The 26,821-nt window shown below is 39.3% G+C and overlaps 1 protein-coding gene across 1 annotated transcript in view; it reads left to right on the top strand.

The window, feature by feature from the left end:
* Nucleotides 1-901: 901 nt before the first annotated feature.
* Nucleotides 902-26,821, top strand: part of LOC104287667 (methyl-CpG-binding domain protein 2) — a 27,192-nt gene continuing 1,272 nt past the window's right edge. The window contains exons 1-5 of the mRNA XM_009886393.1: nt 902-930; nt 2,170-2,329; nt 9,292-9,429; nt 20,236-20,326; nt 21,063-21,240. Of these exons, the coding sequence (XP_009884695.1) occupies nt 2,264-2,329; nt 9,292-9,429; nt 20,236-20,326; nt 21,063-21,240 (473 nt within the window). The 5' untranslated portion in view covers nt 902-930; nt 2,170-2,263. The remainder of the gene's footprint in view (nt 931-2,169; nt 2,330-9,291; nt 9,430-20,235; nt 20,327-21,062; nt 21,241-26,821) is intronic.

Genomic DNA, 26,821 nt, shown 5'->3' with positions numbered 1-26,821 from the left:
AAAATGAAAGATAGCATGTTTACTCTTTAATGCCAACATTTGGATATAATAGAAGAAGATGTAGGATGTCAAATTTCTATATACTTTTAGTAGTTACTTAGCTATGGGCTAAAATGACTGAGTGTATACAGGTTTTAATTTAAAAAAAAGAGTGTCTGGAACAGAGAATATTAACACCAACTTCAGGATTTGCTTATAGTCATTGTCGTCTTCTTTTCATTCAGTGTTCTATGTTCGTTAGGAAAGCTGGGACGGTAATTCCGAACAGGAGGCTTTATTCAGTAAATTCAGCCCTTCCACTCTGTTAGGAAACAGGGACAGGCAGCCAGCAATTCTTGACAAGGTTTTATCCTCAACTTTTCTTATAGGTGCCTGAATAGGAATGAAAGACAATGGGTCGGATTATTTTATTAGCAAACCTGCTTACCCCACAAAAGACTTGCTCTGTCTCTGACCTTCAGTGCAAAATTTTTCATACTGTTAACAAACCAGGATGTTAATCTCAACTATCTAAAATAAAACTGGTGTTGTGTTTAGTTTGGCATATAGCATAGCTTCAATTCTTGGTTTACGAGAAGTAGAAGAGTTTTGTGGTGGGATGTGTGTGTGTACGTATGTGTGGTGGGGTGGTTTTTTTCCCTCCCACACCCATCCTCGAGGAGGTTAGCTTCAGATTGTGATCTGTTTTAAGTCTTTTTCTCCCACCCTTCACCTCTTGTTAATTATGTCTTTCCATATTTCTGGAGTCATTTAAATGACTTTGAAAACGTTTGGCTTAATTAGCTGTTTTTCCCAGAATTCAATACATATTCTTCTGTGGGGAAGTTCTTGCCTCAAGGTGTTTTTAAGTTTTAAAAGGACCCAATCAAACACTTTGGAAAAGTGAAGAAAACAAAAATCTTCAGTAGTTTTCTGCAGAAAGGAAGTGGCGTGAAAATGTCTCTGAGCTCAGTGAACCTTTTGGGTTTCAGTAGTCGGGAGGATTTTGACTCTTGGCTTGTTTCATTGCGTAGAAATTTGCATTAGACCGAGGGACTGTTGGCTTCACATGACGCATATTTAGTCATTTTCATGGCCATCTATACTGAGAGGCTATCGCAAACTGGCATTGCAGTCTGAGTTTCACATAGCAGTTCTTGATAGTTGATTTTCTGCCAAGCTTTTGAGTCTGGGGGCAGGACCATTGTCCCTTACACTGAAACAAATTGTATGGCTTCTTGTCAGTACGGTGCTTATTAGCAATGACTTGCACACAGAGCCTGCGGATGGGTTAGTAAGTGAGGTCAGTGAAAATATGTATGGATTAAATGTGGGTTTAGTGCAGTGTGCACAGTGTGTGTGACTGTGTTTGAGATAATTGAGAACGAAGTAGAGATGAGGGGATAGAAAGTTCTGTGATGTAAAGACTGGTAGAAATACCCCTTCCTTAGGATAACTGGAAAATGGATATTGGCTGATGTTACTCAAAAACATCAGCTGGGAACTTGGGCTAATAATAATTCCATAATTCCAAATGAAGATGACTTAAATATTTTCCCTACGACTGATTTGATTTATTGTGGTGGGATCTATATACACAATTGCAGCTTTGGACCTGTTTCATATTCTGCATCATCTTGCTTGCTGCTTGCTTGCTTGAGGCTTCAGTTACTTACCCGGCTTTGCTCACCCGTCTTAGTGACTGAAGAGCTAAGAGATGTCACATCACCTCAAATCCTAGTTCTGTGCATCTGTTTAATGCCTCGCTGTTTGATAGCTGAGATGGGTTGCTGTTGAGTCCAGGGTGGCCATAGCTAGCGGGCGGTTTAAACCTTGCATACGGTCTTTACCTTTGCGCAGAGAGGGTCCCGCGCTTGGCCACAGCCTGATGTTTAGACTTGTTATGCTGGAGTTTGGTTTAGCTGTACCGCTACCCAGCTTCCCAAGGTGTAGCGTGTCCTAGCATCCAACAGCGGACGTATAAATGAAATCCCGTGCAAAGGACGGGAGCGGATATGCGGAAGTTGGGCAGGTATACCATCCCCGATCAACACATCAATGAACATGCCACGTGGAATAAAGATAATGGAAACTTTTTAGCTATTTAACAAGGTATAAAACCTGTTATAAGAAGTCAAGGTTGTATCCTCTTGTACAACAAAACATACTAAAGTGTTTTCTTCTTTTTAGTCCAAGTGGTAAGAAGTTCAGAAGCAAGCCTCAGTTGGCAAGATACCTGGGAAACACTGTTGATCTCAGCAGTTTTGACTTCAGAACGGGAAAGATGATGCCCAGTAAATTGCAGAAGAACAAACAGAGACTAAGGAATGATTCTCTCAATCAAAATAAGGTTTGTTAGTAAATACTGTGTTTAAGGATATCCTAAGAATTTCCTTTCCTGTAGTTCATTTAGCAATTTCTTTTCTGCTTAAAGCAGTCAGCTTCTAAGATGTACGTGTATGTTTAATTTTTAGTAGTGGTAGAGGCATAAAGTTATAAATAGAAGGAATACTCTGCTACTACAAAGAAAAAATCAAGGTGAGGTTAAGTATGAATCAAAAGGTTGAGTAATTCAGGAGTCGGCTTGGGACTAAGAACCTCAATGCTAGTCATCTACCTGAGCGATATTCTTCTAAATGGGAGAAGTTAGGACTGTTGACACCGAGAGATTCTCCTGTTCAGGGCTTTAACTTGCTATGTTCATCTTCCTGTTCTGAGATGAAATAGTTCACATTTTTAATGCGTGCGATATGTGCCAGGAAGCTTGTTTTCTGAGGCGAATGCACTGATCTGTACAAATCTGGCTGTCTGTGTACAGCTCTGTAGCTTAACAAGGCCAGGCGTTTTTCTGTTTAAGATTGGGCCTTTCTCGATTGATCTGATTGTTCTCTTATTGTCTATTTCTTTTTGAACAACAGTGTATCCTTTTGAATACTGAAGAAAATGTGTATAGTAGATTAAAAAATAAAAGGCTGAAGGATACAGAAGTGAAGTAACTGATGTAGCATATAGGGATGCGACAAGTAAATTTAGCTGACTCTCAGATAATACGTTCCTGGACAAACTTTCAAAACCTCATACCACAGTTTGCAGGTTGTTACAGAAATCCTTTCAATGTTTTCTTTCTAAAGAGGTTTATTCTTCAGGATTTCATAAATTACTTTGAAAGGATTTCTGTAACAACCTGCAATGTTTTCTTCCTAAAGGGGTTTATTCTTCAGGATTTCCATAAATTACCGTAGCGTATGAAAGTACTTCACAAGTTATAGCTACGTCTTGCACACTGATGTTTTTTGTCATCTGCCGTTTGTAATGCGTGAACCACACATTTCATGCTGATTTCGTTTTATTTAAAGCATGTGTTCAAATTATTTAATATTTTCTTCCCGCAGACATGAGGCTTTCAGATAATATAACGTTTGGGGGTAGTCCAAGGAAAGGTTTTGCTTAGGCTTTTTGCATAAGTAGAAATTACAAAGTTTGATATATAAAATCTAGATGAGTGTGTGCTCGCTTTGTATTCCTGTGATCTTAGATTACCTGAATGATGCTTGCAGTAGCTCTGTTAAATACAAGATTAGGAAAAAAATTCCTTTTTTTAGGTAAATAACATTTATCATTTCTAAGTGACCAAATCTGTAACTTACAAGCTTTCAAGAATTTCCGCAGTATTCCTGTGATACTTAAAAATGAGATTTCAACTCATTCCTGAAGTTTGTGTTTTCTTCCACAGACACTAAAAGAGACTGGTTGTGGCCGTCTTCTCGTCCGCCCTGCAGCTGTGCTGCTGGGGTCCATAAAAGACAGACTTGCATAGGCAAGTTTGTGTATAAACTTGCTCATATTTTATGGGTTGTTTGGTTTTGTACAAACAATTTACCGCAAATGTTTCTAAGTTCTTTGGCTCCCCTTATGTTTCAAGAAGGAATATCAAAATATACTTCAGTCTTCTTTCTTGGACGTGTCTAGGCAGTGAGATTTATGCAGCTGGCGGATGGAGATGCCGTCTGGCCATACTTGTAACTTTCGAGATTCTCATCAGCAGCAGATCAGAACTCAATGTCAAGACTGATATGCTAATGCCACCTGGCTTAAAATGGAACTGAGGATAATTTATGCTAATGAATGCCCTCCATTTTGTGATGTTAATGTACAACAGTGTAAACAACACAGAAATATTCTTCTAGCAAAATCCTTATCTCCAGTCTCAGCCTTGTGCATTCTTACTGACCTTTCAGTATTGGCAAGAAAGGCATGTATTTGATAGGTTTATTTACAGTGGAGCCGTAGGAGGAGTTTTGCTTCAACCTATTCTAATCTTGGCATTGTTTTCTGTGTAACCATTTTAAACTTGCACATGAAGTTATTTTATTTATTTGAAGTGCTTTTGAAGAGATAATCAAATAAGGAATACAATTGAAGGTGGATCCAGTAGATATAGCGTACTGCTGTGCTTATAAAAATATGCTTATCAATTCTTTCTATTGAAAAGAAAACGTAATAGAGAGTACTGGTTAAACATGCTGTCTGGTTATAAGTGACTTCTTAGGTTAAAGGATTTGAAAGGCCTGGAAATACATTGCTGAGTTTTTAAAACATTTTTATGTCCGGGGCACATTGATGCTTCTGGGAATATGTCTCTTTGGAAAGATACTGAAATTCTTTTGGAAACCATTGTTGCCGGGGCACATTGATGCTTCTGGGAATACGTCTCTTTGGAAAGATAGTGGACTGAAATTCTTTTGGAAACCATTGTTTGAGCATAAAATACTCCTCAGGAGTAAAAATGAGCAGGGAACATTGCTATTTCTGCTGGCTGATACATTGCTATAGTTCCCAGAGTAGGAAGAGATTCCGTTTTGCGATAGTAGTCAAGCAATGTAAAAGCCCACAGTGTGACTGTCTTTCTGAAGTCTGAAGTTTTGTAGGTGTGCCTCAAACTGACTATTGTGAGCTTAATCGCCATCTGAAATGAGGTAATCTGTGTCTGACCCTTTGAAATACGTAGATAGTGTCTTTTATCCAGAAAGCTTCAGGAGAGGTGTTGGTTGTGAGGATCTTTGTTACTTATTTCTATTAGGATGTCCTTGAAGCTTTTCCTTTGTCATGAATAAATCCTATGTCTGGCTGGCTTATGATTTGTTGTGAAAAAGAGTTTCTCTGAATATCAGTTGCCTCCTGTGATATGTGATCTTTTTTTTTTTTTCCCTGTACATCTGAAGATCTGCAGGTGCTGGAGGTGGGTGAGCTTTGCAAGTTTCTGTACTAAAGAGTTTATTTCTGTTGTTCAAAACTCAGTGCCACAAATGAGAGACTGTTTATTTAGGATGAGATCAGAAAGCCCAGATGTGACTGTGATTAGAAAGGAAATAAAGTAGGGAAGTAGTAAGTTATAATTACATTATTTAGGAATTGATCTGTTCTTAGTTTAAACAGTTTATCCTAATGACAATTTTCTACTATGTAGCCTTGATAAAAAGTATATGGGATATCTAGTGCTTGAACCTGTATTTCCTGCATAGTTTATAACTCATCAGGGTTTCGCTTTAATTCTGGGGGCCATATCATTAACGTAGCTGAATTTTCTTAAGTTCTCACACTGCCTGAAGGAATCTCCCTTTTTATTTTTCGAAGTTTAATGGATTTATTTTTTATCTTCTCTTTAAGTCACATTACAGGCCAAAAGGAACCTGTAAATATTTTTCATGAACTTGAAGCAAAGACCTTTGTTCTAGAAATGTTTGCTAAACCACATTTATCCCCCATATGGCAGATGGCTCTGTAATATTATTGGGTTTGTCAGTTTTAATAGCTATTTTACCACTAATAGTGATGCTGCTGCACAGAATGCCCTGTGGGCATGGACTTCAAAGCATCAAATAGGACTTTGAACTTGGTGTCACAAGATGAGGGAATGCGAAGCTTGTAGGATAGGCAAGGTCTGTCAAGGTTCTGGTGTGAATTGAGTTATGCAGTGTGAGGAAAGTTCATTGTCAGAATACTTTGTGCAAATGTAAGTACATGTGATTACTGTCTAGCTCTGCTTGGTGATTCTGTGCTCATCAGAGATGCTTTAATTAGACAGGAAAATATATACTATATATGAAAAAGTGTAACATTAGACTTACTATTTTCATCATCAGTGGAGAAAAAAATTGAGCCCATAACTAGTATGACTCATGCAAAGCACGCGTTAAAAGCAATGACCAAAGTATCTGAAAGTATTTTTCTAGTTGACTGGGACTACCTGGGTGAAACATTAAGAGAAGAATGCCATCTAGATTTATTTAGCTTAGATTCTCTCTTCTGCTTTGTATAAAAAGGTCTTATGACTTCTCTGCTAATTGAATGGTAATTTCTCTGGTCGGTTAAAACTATTAAGTGTAATCAGGCAGAAGTACTCGTGCTGTGTTGTCGTTTGCTCTGGCCATGGAAACCCTGGTCCCAGTTAGACGAGCATCAGCAGCGAGTTAGGGATGGAGCTGTAGGTGGAGATCTCTGAAGATACGCTGCTTTGCCTGTTGGAAAGCAGTAATATTGCAAGACAGGAGATGAGTTAGTTTCTGGCTGTGAGTTTATAAACCAGAAATGATAAATGCCTGAATTTCTGAGGAAAACTTCTATTAGGATTTGTGGTTTTAGCCTTATTGTATTTTAATGAATTAACTGCTACCTGGAAATGATGAAGAAAGGGGACACATAAAATAATAAGGTATACGTAAAGGAGTGGTAAAAATAGAGACCTGTGATCAGAATTGCTTCCATTTAAAAAAATAGCTTTCTAAAACTCTTTCAGAATTCACTGGTATGTTCTAGCATATTTCTTCTTTTGGTTTGGAAAACTGGTTTTGGCTTTTATGAGAGGATGCGCAAATCAGTCTTAAGCAAGGATTCCCAAAATGCTGCAACACTGACTTATGAATGAGTGTATGAATTGAGTCATGCTGTTGAACAGCTGAGGATATGCATAGTGCTCTTGATAAATCACCTTCTTGGCCGTCTGCATGAAAAATTGAGGCCTGAAATTTCAAAACTTGAGATGCCTGGATAAATACGAAGCGTTAAATCTGTTGCTCCTTCTTATCAATTACATTCCTTAGAATTAGGTGGAGGAATTCCTTATTTTTTTCTGCCAGGAAAGATCTGATAGCTCTGTGTCATCCTGGAGAGGCTATAGAAGGAGACTGACTCTTCCCTTGCCTCTCCCCCCACCCAGCAGCCGAATCAAACAGTTGGATAGGAGCAGCCAATATAATAACCATTGCAGCGTGTAAGGATGTATTTTGGGCTTAAGTGGCTTGTCTGTAGAATGGTCTACATGATGAAAATTACTTTCTGTGGAGTGCAGAGATGATACTCTCTTTATTGCTAGATTATGGACTGTACACATAGAGGAAGAATGACTTCACCGGCAGTTTCTCATCAGCCATCCGCCTTGCAATAACAGAGGTATGCTAAAATACAGGATGTTCTGGTGGTGGAGGAACTACCCTCTCAGATTGCTCTAGTGAAGCTCTAAAAGACGGCTGCATACTTTTAAAATAACAATTTAATCTGAGACAGATGCAGTGAAGAGAAGGCTTATTGCTTAATAAGCCTAAGCGTCTTGCCATATTTATAATGTCATTTTTATATAGATCATTGCAGAATATCTATAATCAGTATTCTAGCTTTCATCTGGAATTCCAGAGTGTTCAGTTTAGGAACAAATGATTTTTAATAAGCATGTGCTGTCTGGTTCTTAACACAGTCTCTTTTATGAAGTCATGTAGTCCAAATTGTATAATCTAAATATGGAGGATTTGAAGACTGAGATTTAATTCCCATTTCTAAGCCCAAGAGATTGCTTTTTCTCACAAAATTAGGAGTCTAAGTAATCCTAATGAACAACTCTTAACATGATCCTTGGATGGAGTCTAATATCAGTGTTCATTGTGTGACTTTTGAGCTATGATCTCACAGCCAATTATAAAACTTCTGAGACCTGAAATAGTATGTAATAATCTATTTCTCTTCCTTTTGAAGAAAGTAGAAGTAAACATTTGAAAAGCAAAAGCTTTACCATTTTTCTTTGTGAGAAACTAGATACAGCTCTTAATGTGTTGAAGTGCTTAGCACTGTCCTGCAAAATAGAGAACATGCTTTTTGATACAACATTCATTGGGAAAATGTGTATCGTGGGATATTTATTTTCAGTGTCTGTCTTGTGTGGATATCATCACGTCTTCTCAGTCACACTTTTGTATCCTTGGGGGGAAAAAAAAAGGAATTATTTCAGTTATTAAGAAAAATACCAATTTTCAGTGTCTGTCTTGTGTGGATATAATCACGTCTTCTCAGTCACACATTTGTATCCTTGGGGGGGGGGAAAAAAGGAATTATTTCAGTTTTTAAGAAAAATACCGGGCAAAATGCGTGAGCAGAAAAGACTGAAAGTATGTGTTCAGGACTTGGAGGAAATGGGATTACAAACAAAAAGCTGTAAGGTTCTGTTCTGTTGGCACAGCACTTCAAACTGGCAGTCTGCTTTTGGATAGAGCGACAGATTTAGAAAAGCTGGAGCGGTGTGCAGGTGGTGATCTATCTTTTTCTTTCTTCATCAGTCTTGGCAGTTATGGGAGAATTCTGTTCCCCCACCCCAAATGCTTCTGGGGTTGTTGCTGCGGAGAGAGCACTAGTATCTCCGAGGGCATAAGGGTCTGATGTGTTACAAGGTATTATTGGTAAAGTTATATGTGATGCCTGAAAATCAGTTCACAAACCTGATAAAAACTAGCTTTGTCAAAAGACTTGTTGAAGTTGATACAGTTTTAGTTTCTTTCCAAAATAAATTGCTGCATTTAAAAATTGTTTGACAAAGGAATCGCTTAGGAAATTTGTGATCAAAGTTATGTAGGCAGTTGCTGTCCTTTAAGACTTGAAACTCTATAAACTCTTTGCTACAAACATATTTTCATGGAGCTTTGGAGATTTCATTTTGACATCTGATCGTGAAGCTGTCTCTTTTCAGAATGAACAATTTACTTATATATTTTAACAAAAGAAAAGATGGACTTTCAAGCAGTTTGAGTTCTTCCCAAGAAGGTGAAAATTTGTGGAAACAGTTAAGTGTTGTGTTTTTTTTTTTTTTTCTTTAAATGGAAGACTGCAAAGGTTAGTTGAGTACAGCATTTAAGGAAAATCTTTACTCCAAAAAAAGCCTCCTTCTTTTGCACATCAGTAGAAGAGGGTGAATCCAACATTAATTTGTGTACTTTTTGTGCATAATTGTTGTTAATTCACTTTTTTTTTTCTTTTCTTTTTTTTTAACAGGGAAAACCAGACTTGAATACAACTTTACCAATCAGGCAAACTGCATCAATTTTCAAACAACCAGTCACCAAAGTTACCAATCATCCTAGTAACAAAGTAAGATCTGATCCCCAGCGAGTGACGGAGCAGCCGCGACAGGTAAGAATGAATCTGTTCCATTGCCATTACTCAGAGAGTTGAAACAAGCTGAAAATGTGCTTGTTTTCAGCTGTGCTTCCATTACAGATGAGAATTCCTATGTTGGAGGTTACTTGTAGAAAATTGTGTAGTACATACAATTTTTAAAAAAGTACAGGAATAACAGTTCATCTGGAGATTAATATTTCTCAATCCAAAATTTCATTCATAATTGATTACCATATTCCTCTTGAAATTCAGATATGTACTGCTCTGTTGCAACTGGACATGAAATATAAATTTTCATGTTCAGCTTCTTAATAGAAGTTCCTATAAAATACACAGTTCTTACCAAGAAGTAATACCTCACTTTTATATAGAACAACTTTGTGCAAAATCAATAAAAATTTGGTTTTTTAATCCCTCTTTTTCACTCTACTACTACTGTAAACACAAACCACAGTAACACAAACTCATCTTACACAAGTTTTCCTTTACCTGCTTTTCTTTATATCAATGACAGATCGCCTGTTCACACAGTGCTTTTTTTGGTTTTGTTTTTTATGGGGAGGAGGGAGCTGAGAAGAAATGGAAATCTGGTTTATGAACGAATGATCGGCTAGATAATGTAGTGTATATTGCATTGAGGTATTGTTTGTAAGTCTGCCTTGTATTTTTTGAGTCATAGCATGACTGCCATCAAATTGAAAGACCTTATTCTATCTTAGGAGTGCAGAGGTGGGGAGAAAATGCAGAGACATGTTCAAATTTTTGTACGCTCATATGTCACTAACTTTTAACAACATTTCCTTTGAAACTCAAGCTGTCTCTAATATTGCACTTGCAAACATCTTGAATGCTGTTCTTGTAAGAAATAACATGAGGAATTTAGACTCTGCATCCTCTAAATTCAGGTGAGAAAGAAAAAGAAGAAATATCGAGCCGTATTGGATCATCTTGTTGAGATGTCTTTTAGCAAGATTTGAAGGCCTCAGCTAACCTCACTGTTGGTCCCATGAAGTTCAACAGGGGCCATGTAAGTGTATCACATTCAGATCTAAAAGATGCATAATTGCATGTGTCTATTGATTCTCTTCGCATTCTTTAGGTTTTCCTTTTGAACTACTACACTTTGTGTCAGGAATTTCCTTTTGGTCATGTCTGCTGAACCAGTAATAATCACCAAAGCGTGTGAAATTTATGGCACCTTTGTGGCAAGGGAAATGGATGTCTGGCAATTCATATCTTGATGGATTCCAATCCCTTTCATGCGTGCCTATTTCTTCCCTGTTTTCTTTCTTCCAGACCCTTTTCTTCAAATACATAGCAACTGAAATCTTTGAGAATGCATCCCTTTTCTTTTGAGAATGACTATCCAGTAAAGATTTGCAGAATAGGCTATTTTCAAACATACCCAGGTTAAATCTTTGTCTCCTTAAGATAGGTTCTAATGGATTAAGCTATAGCAAGATCTTTGAGAAGTCATCATCTGCTGATCACTGTGTCAGCGTTCTTTTTCAGCCAAATTCCTTTCTCCTTGCTTGCAACGGTGCATCTTTGGAAGAGGACACTTATTCTGTATTGCCATCCTTCATTTGGAAGAAATGCTGGCTCTGTTTGCATTGAATGTGGGATAGTTAATCTTACGTATCTAATAGCAAAGCAAGTCTTGGTGTGTCTTTCTCTTGCTTTTCTCTGAGCTAGAATGCTGTCTTGAGCTGTTTTCTGGTTCTGAGTAGTGATGACTGACATAAGTGGGAGACTTGGGAAAAGGAGAGAATCGATTGTTACAGTTGTTTTTACATTTGAGTGAGCTTTCAGTAAAATTTTCATTAAAAAATCTGGAACAAAGCAATTTAATGTAGGTAGTATACTGTCAGTTACTGGAGAATCTTAAGCAAATTGACAGCTTTCATAAACAACTTCCAGTGATCTGGTTTCTTTATGCACAGATTTCCATCACACAATTATCAATATTTCTTTGGTATTAGTAACCAAAAGTATTGAGGAACTCCAGTCGTTGATCGTGTGTGCACCCTTTATACATGCATACACAGATGCACACACGCACATCTTGTTTGAACATGGCATGCAGTTCATTCCGATGTTTTACTCGCTAGAGGGAGCATAAATATTAATAGATACAATCTTGACTTAGTTTTCAAAAAGCAACAATTCTTTTCTTGATTAAGTAGAGAAGCCAGGGTGAGGACTGAAGTTGCTGGAAAATTTTATTCTTAATAAAGGCTGCACCATGTGGAGCACCTGTCAGTTGAGATACATTTGTTGGACAAACGCAGCCTTGTAAATGTATTTGAGTTCTCTTCCCCTCCAGATAAAGCCTATATTTTCCTTACATAAATAATCCCTACGTGTGTCACTGTCTTCTCCTTCTCTCATACTCAGGTGTGCAAACTTTCCTGTACATAGACTGTAAATACATCAGTGTTGGATATTCAAGTGAACGCTGAAACACTGACTATATCGCCTATTCGTATATAAACCTTATTCAGTTACCACTTCACATGTCATTCCTCCCTATTTCTTCAGTTCTTGGCCCAAATCCCTTACAGGATTTTTGCTTCTGTAGTTCTAAATATCCACCTCTCAAAGCTTTATCCGCTTACATCTATTGCATCTCCCTTTTCAAAAGATGGTCTAACCAGAATTCCCTGAAAATTCTCTTTGGCCTGCCTCCTTACGTGGAGATCAAAATAAATGAGTACTGCAATAACTTTGGCAGTCAGTAGTTTTTTTCATGACCTGAGAGTGAGAAGACGTGCTTATTGGTGTTGGCAGGGAAGGTATTTGGCAGCAGCTCTTCTTTAAGCAGTAAACCCTGTGGTAGTTCTTGGAAAGATAAACTAATAACAGCTTGCCTACAATCTTTGTATAGGTAAATCTGTCAATGAGAGCAACAGATCTTTGTGGCAACTGCTGGTTCCATACGTTCAGCACGCTAGTTCGTTGCACGCAAGAAGCGATGTGAGGTTGTCTAAGCCTTTTTCAAGCAACAGCTCTGCAAGACGGCATCTTAAAGCCACTCTTAAAGGTTTTATAGATTACTGATTATCAGAGTGGAGAACTTGACCCGAGACAAAATGGAAATGTTCTGGACAATCCTGGAAAGTAGGGAGTGTCAGAACTTGAGCTGCTGAAGCTTCTTCTGGTACTCACTAGACTGCTCTCCTCTAAACTATCAGTCGTCTTCCTTTATGTGGCTTTTGTTCAAATACCAGTACCAGTCAATCCATGAAGATTTCTGGAATTCTCCATATCTAATCAAATGATAGGAGTATCTTTAAGTTCCTAAACAGCTAATCTAATAGCCTCAAAGTGCTTTAATGCCTCTTTTTGAGATATCAACCTGCTCAAAATATTTTGACTCTCTATAATCTTACTTGAGATAGGTTTTCTTACTGTTTCTGTGGCTTTTTTTCATCTCGCAGAGTCCACTGATAAACCAGTGTAAGAAAAGGAATCCTGAAAGATTGTTAGTGGGCCCTGCAAGGAAAGAAAAAAAAACCCACACCACCCCACAACAAACCCCCTTGTTTTAGCCTCCTCTCCACAGTTAAGACTTAGTAAGTTTCGACAAGCTATGATGCATTCTTGATGAATTTTAGAGTAACAGTTTGGATTTTAAAAAGTCAGGTTAACATTGCTGAAATTGAAACTGGAATTAATGATGAATCAAAAAATCATGCAACTATACTGGTCGTCTTCCTCTTAGGTGGTGTTGAGTACTGTCTTAGAATCTTTAATCTTTTTTCTCCCTCCTTCCTATTTAGCAAAAAGGCCACTAGATGTAGAAGTACTTCGGGGCACGTTCATGCTTGACTTGTGCATCTGGATTTAAGTATTCCTCAATGAGAAGATTGAATGTGAAGCAGAGGAAGTCCTGTAACTATCTGAAACTATTATAGGCAGTAAATAATCACTTAAACTTGAGTTACTTGCCTGCCAAGTGTTCTGCACCGAACTGTATCAAATGGAATGGTGCTGCAAATCAAACTTCTTTCTTATGGATCACTGCCCTTTGTACCTATGCTCCCTTGGTGCCTCCAAAAGGTGCAGGTCTGTGGCCTACGTAGAGCACTTATCCACTTCTTTGTGTGTTAGAGCGTCTTGGTTCGCACTGTTCCATGCTTACCTTTTTCAGGGTAAATACAAAACACACTCATTTACCTCTCTGCACCAATTGTACCTGAGATATTGCTTTAAAAAAGCTTTGACTCTTGAGGACTCGCTGATCACTAGTAAATTCTGTTGTATACTGTTGATTGTAGTGGTAGGGATATTCGAAACCATACTGGTAAAACTGATGTTTATGTAAGTGGTAATCATAACGCAGAATTTGCAAAGCATTGACCTCGGTATCCTCCTAATACATTTGGCTAATAACATTCCCCGAGCGTACCTCAAGTGTTTAGAAGAAGGCCATCCTTCTCTTCAAAGCTTATTTTGAGAAAAGCAGGTAGTCGGTTAGTATTACATGATCTGATTCCTCTAGTTCTAGACAACCACCTTTAAAAAGCACCTTAGGATAAATCTGAGGGTATTTACTTTTTAGAAACACCTTAGGATAAACCTGATACATTTACATATGACATCATCTATCTGTAGGCCAGAAGTACTCTTTAAAATTGATTTGAAAGTCTCTTTTATACTTACTATCATATATATTTGCGGTGGATTGTATTGCATTGCATTGTTGAACACGATTATATATGACAAATTAAATCTGACCACAGTCATTCTTTGGCATAAGATATATGGAGTCTAAAAAGCCTAATTTACGAGAAAAATTGCAGGATGTCATTTTATGTATGTCTTCTTGTGAGCAGCTCTTAACAAGAAAGATGCATTTAGCTCTTAGTACTTATATTTTGTCAAATAGATGTGATTTTCTTTCCTGTGGATCGGCTTAAAGGATTGGAATCTAACATTAGATAGGGCTGGAAAACTTCAGCTTCTTGGTGAGTATATGTTAGAATTATCAAAAAGAGGGGTGGAAGGAACCCAATGAGATTGTTAAGTTTCATCTCCCTCTCCCAGGCAACTAAAGGAACACTGGAATTTTGACTGACTATTATGGATGCAGCAGAGCCGAGCAACTCAGCAACTGGATACAAAAAGAGGAAAGAATTTTTCCTGTTTTCTGGAGAAATTCGCATTCCTTTTAAATTTTACCATGGAGACTTTGAAAAGACCGCTCGTTAACCATATTTCCTCATTTAAGTGCCTGCAATGTCAATGACTTGAGCAGTTTCCCTGTGGTAGCTGGCATTCTGGTCTCACTTAGCCTTTAAAACACATCTTAAAACATAACAACATTGCAGGCTCTCTGTGTCTGCAGGACAGTATTGATATGTTGACTGCATTTCATGTAGACATGACTAACTTTTAATCAGCTCGCATAGCAGGTTGTAATGCACCTGCAAGCAGCGTGGAAATAAATGTGGTTCCAGAGGGCTGGGAAGATGCCAAGGCAGCCACTTGAAGTGGTGACTGCTGTTAAACTCGCTGTGCCCATCATCCTTCTGAATTAGATTGGCAGCTTTTTCTGACTACTGCTGCAAGTTAAGAGCACGTATCTGTAGCTGTCGAAATAGAAGAAACCACCTCAGTAAACAAACCCCTGAACTCACCAACACCAGAATCGTTGTCCTTTCTTCTGTGTGTTCAGTCAAGTCCATCATTCTGTTGACATCTGCAATATTTTCATACTCTGTAAATAGTAAATGGCAGATGAAATTGAGGTTCTTGATTGATTGTTTTATGTACAAACCAGTCACCCTCCAAGAATGTTTGAATGTTAAGAACATAGGTGCTTTTCTTTTAAAAATAACAGAATTGGAATGGATTCCTTTCCAGCAAAAATTTCCTGTAGGCGTCCATTGCTTGAGCAACTGCAAATAGACTTTTATTTATCTAAGGAAAAGGAGCAGCTCATAATATGTTTGTATTTGGTGGCTCTTGCAATAGAGGGGCTAATCTATCATTTCTTTGTTGTCTGAATGAGAAATAATAGTTACTTAGGAGATTGTGTTTTTACAGAGATTATGGATTAGATTATAATTCACCATTAGTCACAAATAGCTTTTCTTGGACAAGAAACAATTATGGAGAAAGCAATATTTTCTAATTCTCCAAACAAAGGACTTCAGAAGCACAGCTGTGGTACAGCTCGGCCGTTACGGAGTTTCAGAACAACGAGGAAGTGACAATTCTGCTCCGCCCTGGGGACCTTGGCATTGCATTCCGATGCTGCCTCCTCTGCCACAGGAAAAAGCAGGGCTGCCCTTAGGATAGTAAGTCGGAGCTCGGCAGGAGGTTATTGCGTAAGAGGTCGCTTCTGGCGCTGCCCTTAGGATAGTAAGTCGGAGCGATACGGGATACGTTTCTTGCTCTGCAGGAGCTTATTGCGTAAGAGGTCACTTCTGGCATAATGCGTATTGATTAATTTCCTAAAATTAATGGAGCACTTGGCTGCTGGGTCTTTCTGAATCTAGAGTGCTCAAACATCGGTAAATGGAGGACCTGGGTTTTAGGCTCTTTTCAGCGTGTGTTCCCTAACCAGTACTTCAAACAAAACTGAAATAGAGCCATTTTTCATCCTCCCACAGGAAGAATACCCGTAACTGGTTGATGAATTGTCAGAATGGTTATTCATTTTGCATTAGTAATGAAATACCACATCATAGCAAGGATGAATCTTGAAATCCGGTTCTTCTCTCGTTCCTTCCTACTCTGGTGCCATCAGGATTCTCATTACTGAATAACAGGGTCTCATGTTTGCTAATGCTTCTTTCCCGGAGGCATGAATCTCGCTTTTCTGGCCGTACCAGTGCATTCTCAGCAGGAGGAAGGAAGATTGGACCCTATCAGCCTGTCCTGCGCTTCATGGTACTCTCCAGGGAACTCAAGCTGAGAAAAGCCTAGAGTCTGGAGACCTCACTCCATTTTCCAAGGAAACCCCGAATTGTGAGGCGATGGATGTCAGGGTATTATGCAGACGGTGGCCTCTAGTCGCTGGCAGTCATTTGTGGAATTGGAGCGGCTCTATCTGCAGACACTTGCTCTGCGTGAGGGGCTGTCGCTTCTTTTATGGAGTCCTGATGGCTTTGGGCAGGGGACGAATGCCACAGGGGCAGTCTGTCTAGGCTGTTGTCTACCTGTGGGTGCTGATGCCTAACTTGGAGATGGAATTTTTATGAATTTATGAATTGCTCCTAATTTTGGTGCCTGTGGGGCACAAAGCCTGTGAACCTGAATTTTTATTTTCTCTTTTTCTGTTCCCTGTCTCACTAATGATGAGGCAGTTGCAAGTTAAATAATGTAAGCTATTTTTAGGGCTGTAACCTCAAAGGCAGGTATTCTGCACATCAAGACTTGCATGATCTTTTTCAATTACTAGAATGCATACTTGGGTTGCTGTGGAATGGTTGCATCTTCATCATGTAACTGGAGTGACAGAAAAGCTTTTTCTGAATTTGTATTAGCAGCTTCTCTCTGTCCCAAAATAGCTATTCCTGGTGCAGCTGATAAGGAAATACTTGTCCAGGTCTGGTCCAGCTCAGAATCATAGAATGGTTTGGGTTGGAAGGCACCTTGAAGATCATCTAGTTCCAAACCCCCTGCCCTGGGCAGGGACACCTCCCACCAGCCCAGGTTGCTCCAAGCCCCGTCCAACCTGGCCTTCAACACCTCCAGGGATGGGGCAGCCACAGCTTCTCGGGGCAACCTGCCCCAGGGGCTCACCACCCTCACAGGGAAAAAATTCTTCCTAATATCTCATCTAAATCTCCCTTCTTCCAGTTTGAAGCCGTTCCCCCTTGTCCTATCACTCCATGCCCTTGTAAAAAAGTCCTCCCCAGCTTTCCTGGAGCCCCTTTAGGCACTGGAAGGGGCTCTCAGGTCTCCCCGGAGCCTTCTCTTCTCCAGGCTGAACCCCCCCAAATCTCCTAGCCTGTCAATCTTCAGTAAGATCCAGGAGAAGATACAGGGGTTGAGAGGGGACTCGTAAGAACCCCTAAAGGGGTGGGGAACAAATTTCATCATAAAATTCTAGGAATGTGATTCATTTCTGAGCAAAATATTAGGAAGAAAGACTTGTGCAGTCCCAGTGGTGATCTGGGGAGATGAAAATTTGGAGTACAGTTGTTGTTTGGAAATAATGATACATAACGACGCAGCAAGCTGGTGCTGGAAGCTTTGTGCTAGGAACATGCTTTACTTCAGCTTTGTTTTAACAGGTGTGTCTAGGGGCCAAGTGCTTTTTTCTACCTTACATTGACCTCAGGGTCGTCTGAGGTGTTGATAGCTGTATGGACTTTTCCCTGCATTCGCAACCCGTGCTGAAAGAGCTGAGCGAGTACTGGTGTTGGAAGCTCCACCCAGTCAATATTGCACTACGTTTTCCAAACCTTCTGAGCTTTCATATGTGTTTGTTGTCCTTCTTCAAGCACCTCTGTCTCCCACAAAGGCATTTGCATCCCTACACACCCTCTATAACCAAACCATTCTCCTGATTCCTCATTCTCTCTGTGATGTGTACTGGGTTGATTTGAGTAGGGAACTGACGAATCAAACCCCAGTAATATTTGATTGTATTTGGTGGTGTAGTTGCTGCTGCACACCAATTAATTTTATCCTGAATAAACGGAGGCGGTTCTTGTGTTTAGCTGTAGCATATAAAACTATAGTTTAGATTTTGGGAGTTGGTGGGTCTTTTGGTTATCTCTAACAGTCAATGAAATGGAGAGGGAAAGGGGAATGAAGGGTGAATTCTTTAACAGTGGAAAACATGAATGAGCTTTGTAGAGACTTCATCAAGATGGGAAGCTGACCCCGTGATGAAATACTGACTTGATAGGATTTTACTTTGACTTCATTTATTTGAATTTTAATATTCCTTTTAGAATTTGCCTAGTGAGTTGCTGGTTTTGCCTTTGTAACAAAGGATTTCTTTAGGGTTCTAGACAGCTTTCAGGCACTGTCACTTCATCCACAGAGCCATAAGGACTCCCGCAAGACACCTAGAGTGCTTTCTTGGGGTGGGGGCTTAGCAATAGTGGTAAGCAGCAGGAGTGAATGACTGGAGGTACTAAATATTTAACATTTAACAAGATAAAAGAGGTGTCTTTATATTCAGCTAACAATGTAGCTCAAACCTGGTTTGGGATGTTGAAAAGGAATACTAGTTAAGAGCGAGGAGTGGGTTTACAGGAAGTATTTGAAGTTTAAGTGGCTGTAGTAAAATGAGACACAAGTGGCAACAGGTATTTTCAAAAGGCTGTCAAATCAGAGATGTCAAGAATGTGTGAAATGTAGTCAGAGTTTACAAAAAAACCTGAAGAGCTTGCTTAGGTGATCCTGTGTGGGTTTTCTAAGCCACTTAGATCTAAACTCGGTTACAAATGTGTCCTATGGTCCAGCGAAGAGTGCTTAAATAAGTAGATCTCAATAAAATGGCATAGTGATCTCTCAGGTAACACAAGTGTCATTCAACCTACTGATTTATAAAGCTGCACGGACATGTTGTGGAGAATATTGCGTTTTTCTTAGTGTAACTGCGTGTTTTATTTTCAGGCAGTAGTATACCCTTAATGCTAAGGTAGATGTTCTTTGTTTCTTTTCTCTTTGCCATTACTACCTCTGTAACTGAAAAAAAATATTTTTTTTCTGAATTAGAATCTCAGATGTACAATGCTTCAGTTATGATGACCTGTGACTAGCAATATAGGCTCCACAGACAATGAAAGAGGATGCTCTCATTGTTTCTGCTTCAGTTATGATGACCTGTGACTAGTTATATAGGCTCCACAGACGATGAAAGAGGATGCTCTCGTTTAACTTCCAGTTTTAGAGCAGAATGTGACATTTGAAAGCCCTGTCTTCAGTTGAGGCCTTTGGGTACCCAGCTGCAACAGAGAAGGAATGAAAATAACTGCATGTCTAGTTTTTTGTCTCAGGTTTTGGAGGCATGAAAATAAATAGTTGGGTTTTCTTTTTCCCCCTCCCTCATATCCTGCAGAAAAATCAAGCTATTTCTGAATGCTCTTTTCACAGGAAAGTGCATAGGTACCTTCTTGCTTACCTCCTTATTAAGATTATTGATTAAATGTAGCTTCCCGTGGAATAGAAATCAGCTTTTTAACTAGCTTTCATCACTACCTTGCTAAATAGAAAAGGCCCATTTTAAAGAATAGGTGTGGCTAATCTCCAGCCCAAAACTTCAGGATGAATCTTCAGACCAGTAAGATTGGAGTGAGTAGGGAAATCTGTGCCGTTAAGCAAAATCTCGTAGGTCAAGAAACGGGTTTCTGTGAGAAATGGAAACATGTTCCCAGCTAATAAACCAGGGAATAGAAAGTAAAATGAATGTGAATTTAGCTCATGTATCTTCCTAAAAGGGGAAAGATTTGATTCAATCTCCAGATAAGTCAAGAGATCTATACAGCGTCGGAAAGGGCCGGGTGATGAAGCCAGCATGGGTCTAACGTGGCGTAGCTGCTGGTTAGCACTGGTGTTGGTGGAGCTGTCCTGCTCCCACGTGCAGAGCTGTCTCCAGTGTCTCCACACACACTGTGTAATTCCATAGGAGCGTGTTCCCGATGACTAAAGCTCCATCAGCAGATAGGAAATTACCTTTTTGGTAGCTTATGGGCCTCTTAGGTTGTTTTGTAAGCTGCTAGGCACTGTCTGTCTTTCATGGTTCTGATGCTGTTGTGATCAGGAATGCTGTTTATTTCCATGAGCTGATTTAGGTTGGGGTTTTTTTTAAATTGTTTCTAATGAGCAATCTTGTTTTCTCTTTTTCAGCTTTTCTGGGAGAAGAGGCTACAAGGCCTCAGCGCATCGGATGTCAGTGAACAAATCATAAAATCCATGGAGCTACCTAAAGGTCTTCAAGGTATTGTGCTCGCTTACTGCAGTTGCTTCAGATCCAAGTTTGCTTGTGCTTACAAAGGGCAGGGGTTTTGATGCTCTTAAGTTTTCAGTTTACAGTCAGATTAAGTAAACTTCAAATTGTAAATGTTCTTGCTGACAAAATTCCTCAATCTCGAAACTGTGTTTTAGTTCATTTATGTAGTTAATATAAACCACACTTCAGAACTGCACTCTTATTGGTGAAAGTTGATCTAAAATATGTTGAAGTCATAGTTCAAAATAAATAACTTTTTTTCACAGCTTGGGAGATTTTCTTGGGAATTTGAGTGTTGTAAAAATCTCCAGTGTTTATTTTCCAGAATTAATTTAATACTTTGTAGCATTAAAGCAAAGACCGTGCTGGTATGGATTAATACTGCGAAGCTGCAAAGAAACCATTTCAATATGTGACTGGTAAATTCATGCTGTGATCATCTTCATTAAGAAATTGATGATATTGTAATTGCTAGTGTAAGCAAAAAACCTAGCCAGTTTTAGAAATGAGATGCCTTTTGAAATACTAACTTACACTTAAATGAGAACTGTGCTATTACAAAGCCATTTTTAAGAACTTGCATTTAACTGTTGAGCTGACACAACCACGTATCCAGTGGCAGTTGTATCATGAGTGTACATAGCCTTACAAACTGAGAAGAGCTCTGCTGATGGAAGCTGCATATGAAATGCAAATGGTAACTGTTGAGTTCTCTCTGTTTCAGGAGTTGGCCCGGGTAACAATGACGATACCCTGTTATCAGCTGTTGCTAGTGCTTTGCACACCAGTTCCGCACCTATCACGGGGCAGCTCTCTGCAGCTGTTGAGAAGAACCCAGCCGTCTGGCTTAATACATCTCAGCCCCTCTGCAAAGCTTTCATAGTCACGGATGATGACATTAGGTAAGTTTTATAAAGCCTTCAAAAAAAAAGAAAAGCAAGTTCAATTAGATTCCTGCCTGGCTCAGTGCAGTCCTGGAGATAAGGGAAGAGAAGCATGAACATTTTTCTTGTACCTGTTGATCAGTTCAGTAACTTGAAAAAATGAAAACTTGAGGTTTTTCTTTGTGGTCAAAATAGTAATATAAAATATTCACTAAGGTATGAGTCATAATCCGCATTTTCTTTCCCAAGAGAGTGCCCTAAAAGCTAAGCTATAGTCATGATCAATATTGGCTTTCTTCCTGCCCATTTCTGGTTTGGTCAAGTTAATTTGTTGATCTCAGTTAAAAAGTAAGTAGTTTCAACAAAGGAGAATAAAAATATTCCCCTATAGCATATAGCTTTGTGCTAATACCCTCTCTTAAAGGGGGAGATTTGGATACGATATGAGGAGCACAGATAGATCTATTCACATATGGGCAAAGATTTTTTTTTTTTTTTTTAATCACTGCACTGTTAATTTTCTTTTCAAAGAAAGACTCATTGTTTTTTGGGTACTAAAAGCAGGGGCTTCAGCACTCAATTTCAAGGTTAGGACTGAGTGAAGAGAGATTTCTTGTTGCATTGGCTAATTGCTAGAGTGTGGCAAGACACGGGACGCAATCCTGTCATCTGCTTTTTTTTAGTCTTGCTTAGCGTGAGTCAACACGTGGGATGAACATTGCATTTAGTATCACATTTTTGGTTAAATGCTAGTTTGCGTAGGGAGTCTGAGGACCAAACTGGGATCTTGCCACTGAGTAGAATTCACTCGGCACCAAACTCCACTGCTGTCACATTCTTTTCTAAGCTTTAGGTGGCTCACTGACGCTCCTGCAGAACTAGCATTAAGGTGTACAGTCATCTGATTCACAGTCCTTCACCTTAGGGATTTACTTTGCTTTATTTTCTTAAACATCAACTTGAAATGCTTTCAGAAGGTTAACTCTTCTGGCTTTGTTACAGAAAGTTCCAGGGCAGGATGAGATACTTTCTTAGCGTGTTTGACAACGTTTATTTATTGGAAACAAAATTACTTCTTTGTCTTACCAGTCATTCAGTTGTTTTTACAAAGCGGATTCTGAATTTGTTGTCAGACAGCACTGACAACTCAGGCAGGACACAGGTTCTGAACTGGAGTAGCTCTACCTCTATGAATAGACTGCCAGTTCGGTGTCTCTTCTGGTTTATGACTTTGTAGGCGGCTCACTACAAAAGGTTTAAATATTTTTTGAACATTACCCTTTCATACTGTTTGTGCAAAGCTGGCTTTCATTTTAAGACCGTGCAGAAAACACATTGCATGAAGAAGCAGTATCAGAATACGGCACCTGTTATCGCTAAGGACAGCAGTACAATTGCTTTCTGAACTTACATAATGGTAAGCAAAAGTTTGCCATTGGGGGTAACTGGTCAGGTACCAGCATATATTCTTTTGTACTATGAAATCTTCAGGGAGATCGTAGCAGTTGTTTACATCTAACAAAATGGCTGTCAGCTTGACTCATGTTTAACTTGAAGTATTCCTGGTTGTGTAATGATGGTAAATCTCTTTCATAATCAGAGTAAAATGCAAAATTTCCTCTTTTGGTTCAGCATATTTACTGGAAAAACGTTAAGTAACATCCTATAAATGCAAGGTTAAGAAACAACCGTGCTTCCTTATCACTGGGGTCAGGCACCTATTTTTTTTCTCAGTTATGGGACACACCTTCTGAATAGTTCTGGGCCTCTTAATGCTGGTCCTGTGAAAGGTAAGTATGTAAAATGAGCATGATGTGGTTCCCAGTGGTCTTTACATCCAAATCTTAGCCTCCTGAGGCAGGCTTTTAGAATTCCCTATTTACTGTCTTCTCCTGGACTGCGTCTGTGGGATCGTTTATCTGGAGACTGCTGCTTTTCAGCTTCTGTTTGTAGCTTCTTTCCTGACCAACATCTAGTTATATTCTTTGCACCTGCACTGCTGAGTTGCCTCCATTTCCATGAAGGGCCAAGACTGACAACCTTTGTGTCTCTGCCAGATAACTGCTTTAAATGATTTCCCTCTTTGGGGATGAACTGGGGAATGGTATCTTCTGAAAATAACAAATAGGTGGATTGTTTTTTCCAGTTGGGCTTAGGGGGATGAAGTTTTGCAATATATTATAAAATTCATTTTTGACTCACAGCTCTGTTCTGCTTCATAGTCCAGTCTGTCAGTCTTTTCAAACGTCTCTCTCTTCGGTGGGATTTTCTAAAGCTGATAGTTTTCAGGGGATTTCTTTTCCTAAAGCATGTAAGTCGTTTCTGAGAATCCCACCTTTCAGTTTTCAACAGCCCTTTCTCTTGCTCAGTCTAGGTTATTTGCTGAGCACTTACCATCACCCAGTAGGTTTCTTTCCTGAGATTTCTCTGTTATCTTGACAATTACCCTTTTTAAATAGCACGGCAATGGGACTTCTGCTTTTTTTTATGGGGAGCCATAACCTGTTAAATTTGCCAAAGTGTAACACTTACTGCGGTAAGTCTGGCTGTGTCATGCTCTGCACAGTAATGGGGAAGAAAAAGTACCTGCTAATCTGTCCAAAAACTAAGCTGCATTTACCATGACACAGGAACGGAGAGTAATGCAAGTTTAATGCTCTCTGAGTTTGTTTGGCATGGGTTTAAGAATGCCTGAATCTTCAGCTGTATGAACAGCTATGTATCCAAGCTAGTCAGCTGTAGCTTAGTCCTTCACAATATTCCTCAACGCGCTATACAAATCTCACTTTCAGTATGACAGCCAAAGCCACAAGAACTATAATGTGCCAAAGGAAGAAAATGAGAGATCGAGAATGTTTCCGCAGTCTGAGCTCTCCTCAGGAATAAGAAAATTGTAAGGTAAAGTGATGTGTGTTGCAGGGAGGCAAAACCCTAAATAATCCTTATCAATATTGGCTACGAGAGAAACTTTCTGATCCTAGATCTAAAGAGGAGTTTAACATGCAGTATGTCAGGAAAGCACAGTAACTAAACGTGTGAGAGTTTCTGTAGTTGCCATTTAGAGTACGGTGTCTCGACAGTGGTTCATTTCTGCTGAGATGGGAGGAGGAGGTGGGAAAGATCTATTGGAAGTGGTGTGTTGGAGAGGTGTATGTATGGGTGGGCGGAATTAGAAGATGCCCCTAAACCTGAGTTTAATATAATACAGCAAATACAGTCAACATACCACTAATTAATTCTCCTGTCAGCAGCGCATCTCAGATCTGGTTAGTGGAAGACTTCTGGAATCCCTGCTGCTGGGAAGCTCTAGAATATGTTTTTTATAAAAACAGAGTAAACGTTCCTCTAAGCATTTATGGGGATGGTTCTCAATTAAAATGTCTCCAAAAAATACTGTATTTGAATGTACTGGAAGAGCAGGGGAAAAGGGGTATTACCTCCCTCCTGACACATAGGGAGGTGGTATTGGTGTTCAGACAAGGACAAGTTGGTTCTGTGGATTTTTTCCATTTAATCTGACACCCATCCTAAATGTAAAGATACCTTTGGGTTTCTGCTGCAGCTAAATGCTGTTACTAGGGCTATACACAATTTTTTATTCTGATGACAGAGTAGATATTGCCGTGCCAGCCCATTAGGAACTACATCAAATGGAGCCTCAATAGATTTAGCCATACAGAAAAATAGGTGGAGAATCAAAGGGGAAGGTGGCACGGTATCATATTTTGATTGCATATGGTAGCGTGGAATCACGCATGTCTTTAAAGCATGCACACATCACTTAGTTGTGCGGGCTGAGAAGAGTGCAAGTAGTGAGGACAAGTAAAATGATGTTAAGCACTAAGGAAATCATTGAGTGCGGAGCGGTACACAATCCTGTTGTATAAAGCAGTTCTCCACTGAAAATAAGGTCAGAAGAAGAGTGGGCACTTGCAGACAGCACGCTTGCCTTCCCTGGCAGCACTGCTAACCCTGTTGACTTAATGGGCTAAAGTAGTTTTACTTAATACTGCTGTGATAAACTAGCATGAGAAATCAAATTAATCAAATTGAATGGAGATACTCTTAAGTCCTAGAGTTTTACTTAGTGTTAAAGATGAGCACTTTTTATTAGTAGTGTTTTCTTACTTCTTTCTGTTTCTTTCTTTCTTTCTTCTTTCTGTTGATTCTTAAACATTTGCTCTTGGTAGTTCACGTGCTTTAAAAGTCATATTACTTGTATAAAAAAAAAGAAAAGCTATGTTTTTAATACTTAAAAACTGTTTGCTAGAAGACCAGATTCTTCAGGACTGGGAATCATTTTTTGGTTGTGGCCTGGAGAGATCAACTAGCTGGCTGCAAATTTGGAAATGAGATAACTGGGGAAAGCTGTGTCTTCACATGGGTTTGGGAAGCAAGACCTGGGAGTAACCTCTGGAGAAGGGCATGCACACTGTAAATAGGGAACCTGGGCCCTTAATAACAGAAGTTAGTCCAAGATACGGAAAACTGGCTGTCACGTCTGTGTGTTGTGAGACATAAACACTACAGCCATGTGTCAGAGATGGCAGGAGGGGGCTTGTTACAAATTGGGATAACAATTCTGAAATTTGGGACAGGCTGAGCTTATGCTGCAACATATTTTTTCAAAAGTTCATCAGCATAGTTAGCACATTGAAACGAAGATCTCAAATAAAGCAGCCTAATGAGGTGGTAAAAGCTTAGGCTTGTTTTGTGCCCAACTCCTCAAAGTTGATATATAAGATACTTACTGGGCTTATGTTAGATTCCATGTCTGGTCAACAGACTCACTGAAGAGCAAAGCAGGGAGGGACCTTGTAGCACCAAGAAAGAAATGATGTTCCAGATTAACTTCTTGTGTGCTTTCTGGTGAGTGCATTCTGTGGTACACACTGATGTTATGAAATATTCACAGCCTGGAATGGGCCTCCTTTCTCTCACAGCTCAGCTGTTCGTGGCTTAATTCTGATTAATGAGTGGGCAAGGTCATCTAAGTGCCCCATGATTTTTTTTGACGAAGGGAGGATTGATGATTTCCCAGATCTTCACTGGATATTTCAGGGCTTTTCCAGGACATACTTAAACGGCCAGTGACCAGAACCTTGTTCAAGGAACATTTACATTTCATTCTTGATCCATTCTTTGTCAGAGTAGAGGAGTGCCCTTACTGTGTTTTAGTTCATTGGAATTTTCTTTGCATTCTGAAGGGGAGCTTTATAAAGAGCATCTTTCTTCTCTCTAATTTGGTCATTCAGGCACTTTTTAAAAAATGCTGTCATTAATTGTTCGTATTTATCATGATAAATCAAGCTTTTCAGTACTGAGGAACCACCAGGAATCTAGGGAAGGGATCTGCTGGTGTAACTGGCTATTGACTGGAGTCGGAAGCCTGTTGTGATGGAGTGTGTAAGCTGTGGATTGTGGAATGATCCTACTGTTTTAAAGTCAAAACTCTAAAGCCAAGAAGGGGAAAAATAAAACATACTTCAACTATCAGTCTTTGGCCAGTTCACAGTGTATTCCAACGGTGAGATGGGGACAACTTTTTAGTACTGATTTTTTTTTTTTTTTTTTTTTTTTTTAAAGTTTTTTTTCGGTT

The sequence above is a fragment of the Charadrius vociferus genome, unplaced genomic scaffold, assembly GCF_000708025.1.
Source record: "Charadrius vociferus isolate BGI_N301 unplaced genomic scaffold, ASM70802v2 scaffold416, whole genome shotgun sequence".
NCBI lineage: Eukaryota > Metazoa > Chordata > Aves > Charadriiformes > Charadriidae > Charadrius > Charadrius vociferus.
Note: the sequence above shows the minus strand (reverse complement) of the source record. Positions and strands in the feature narration are given on the sequence as shown.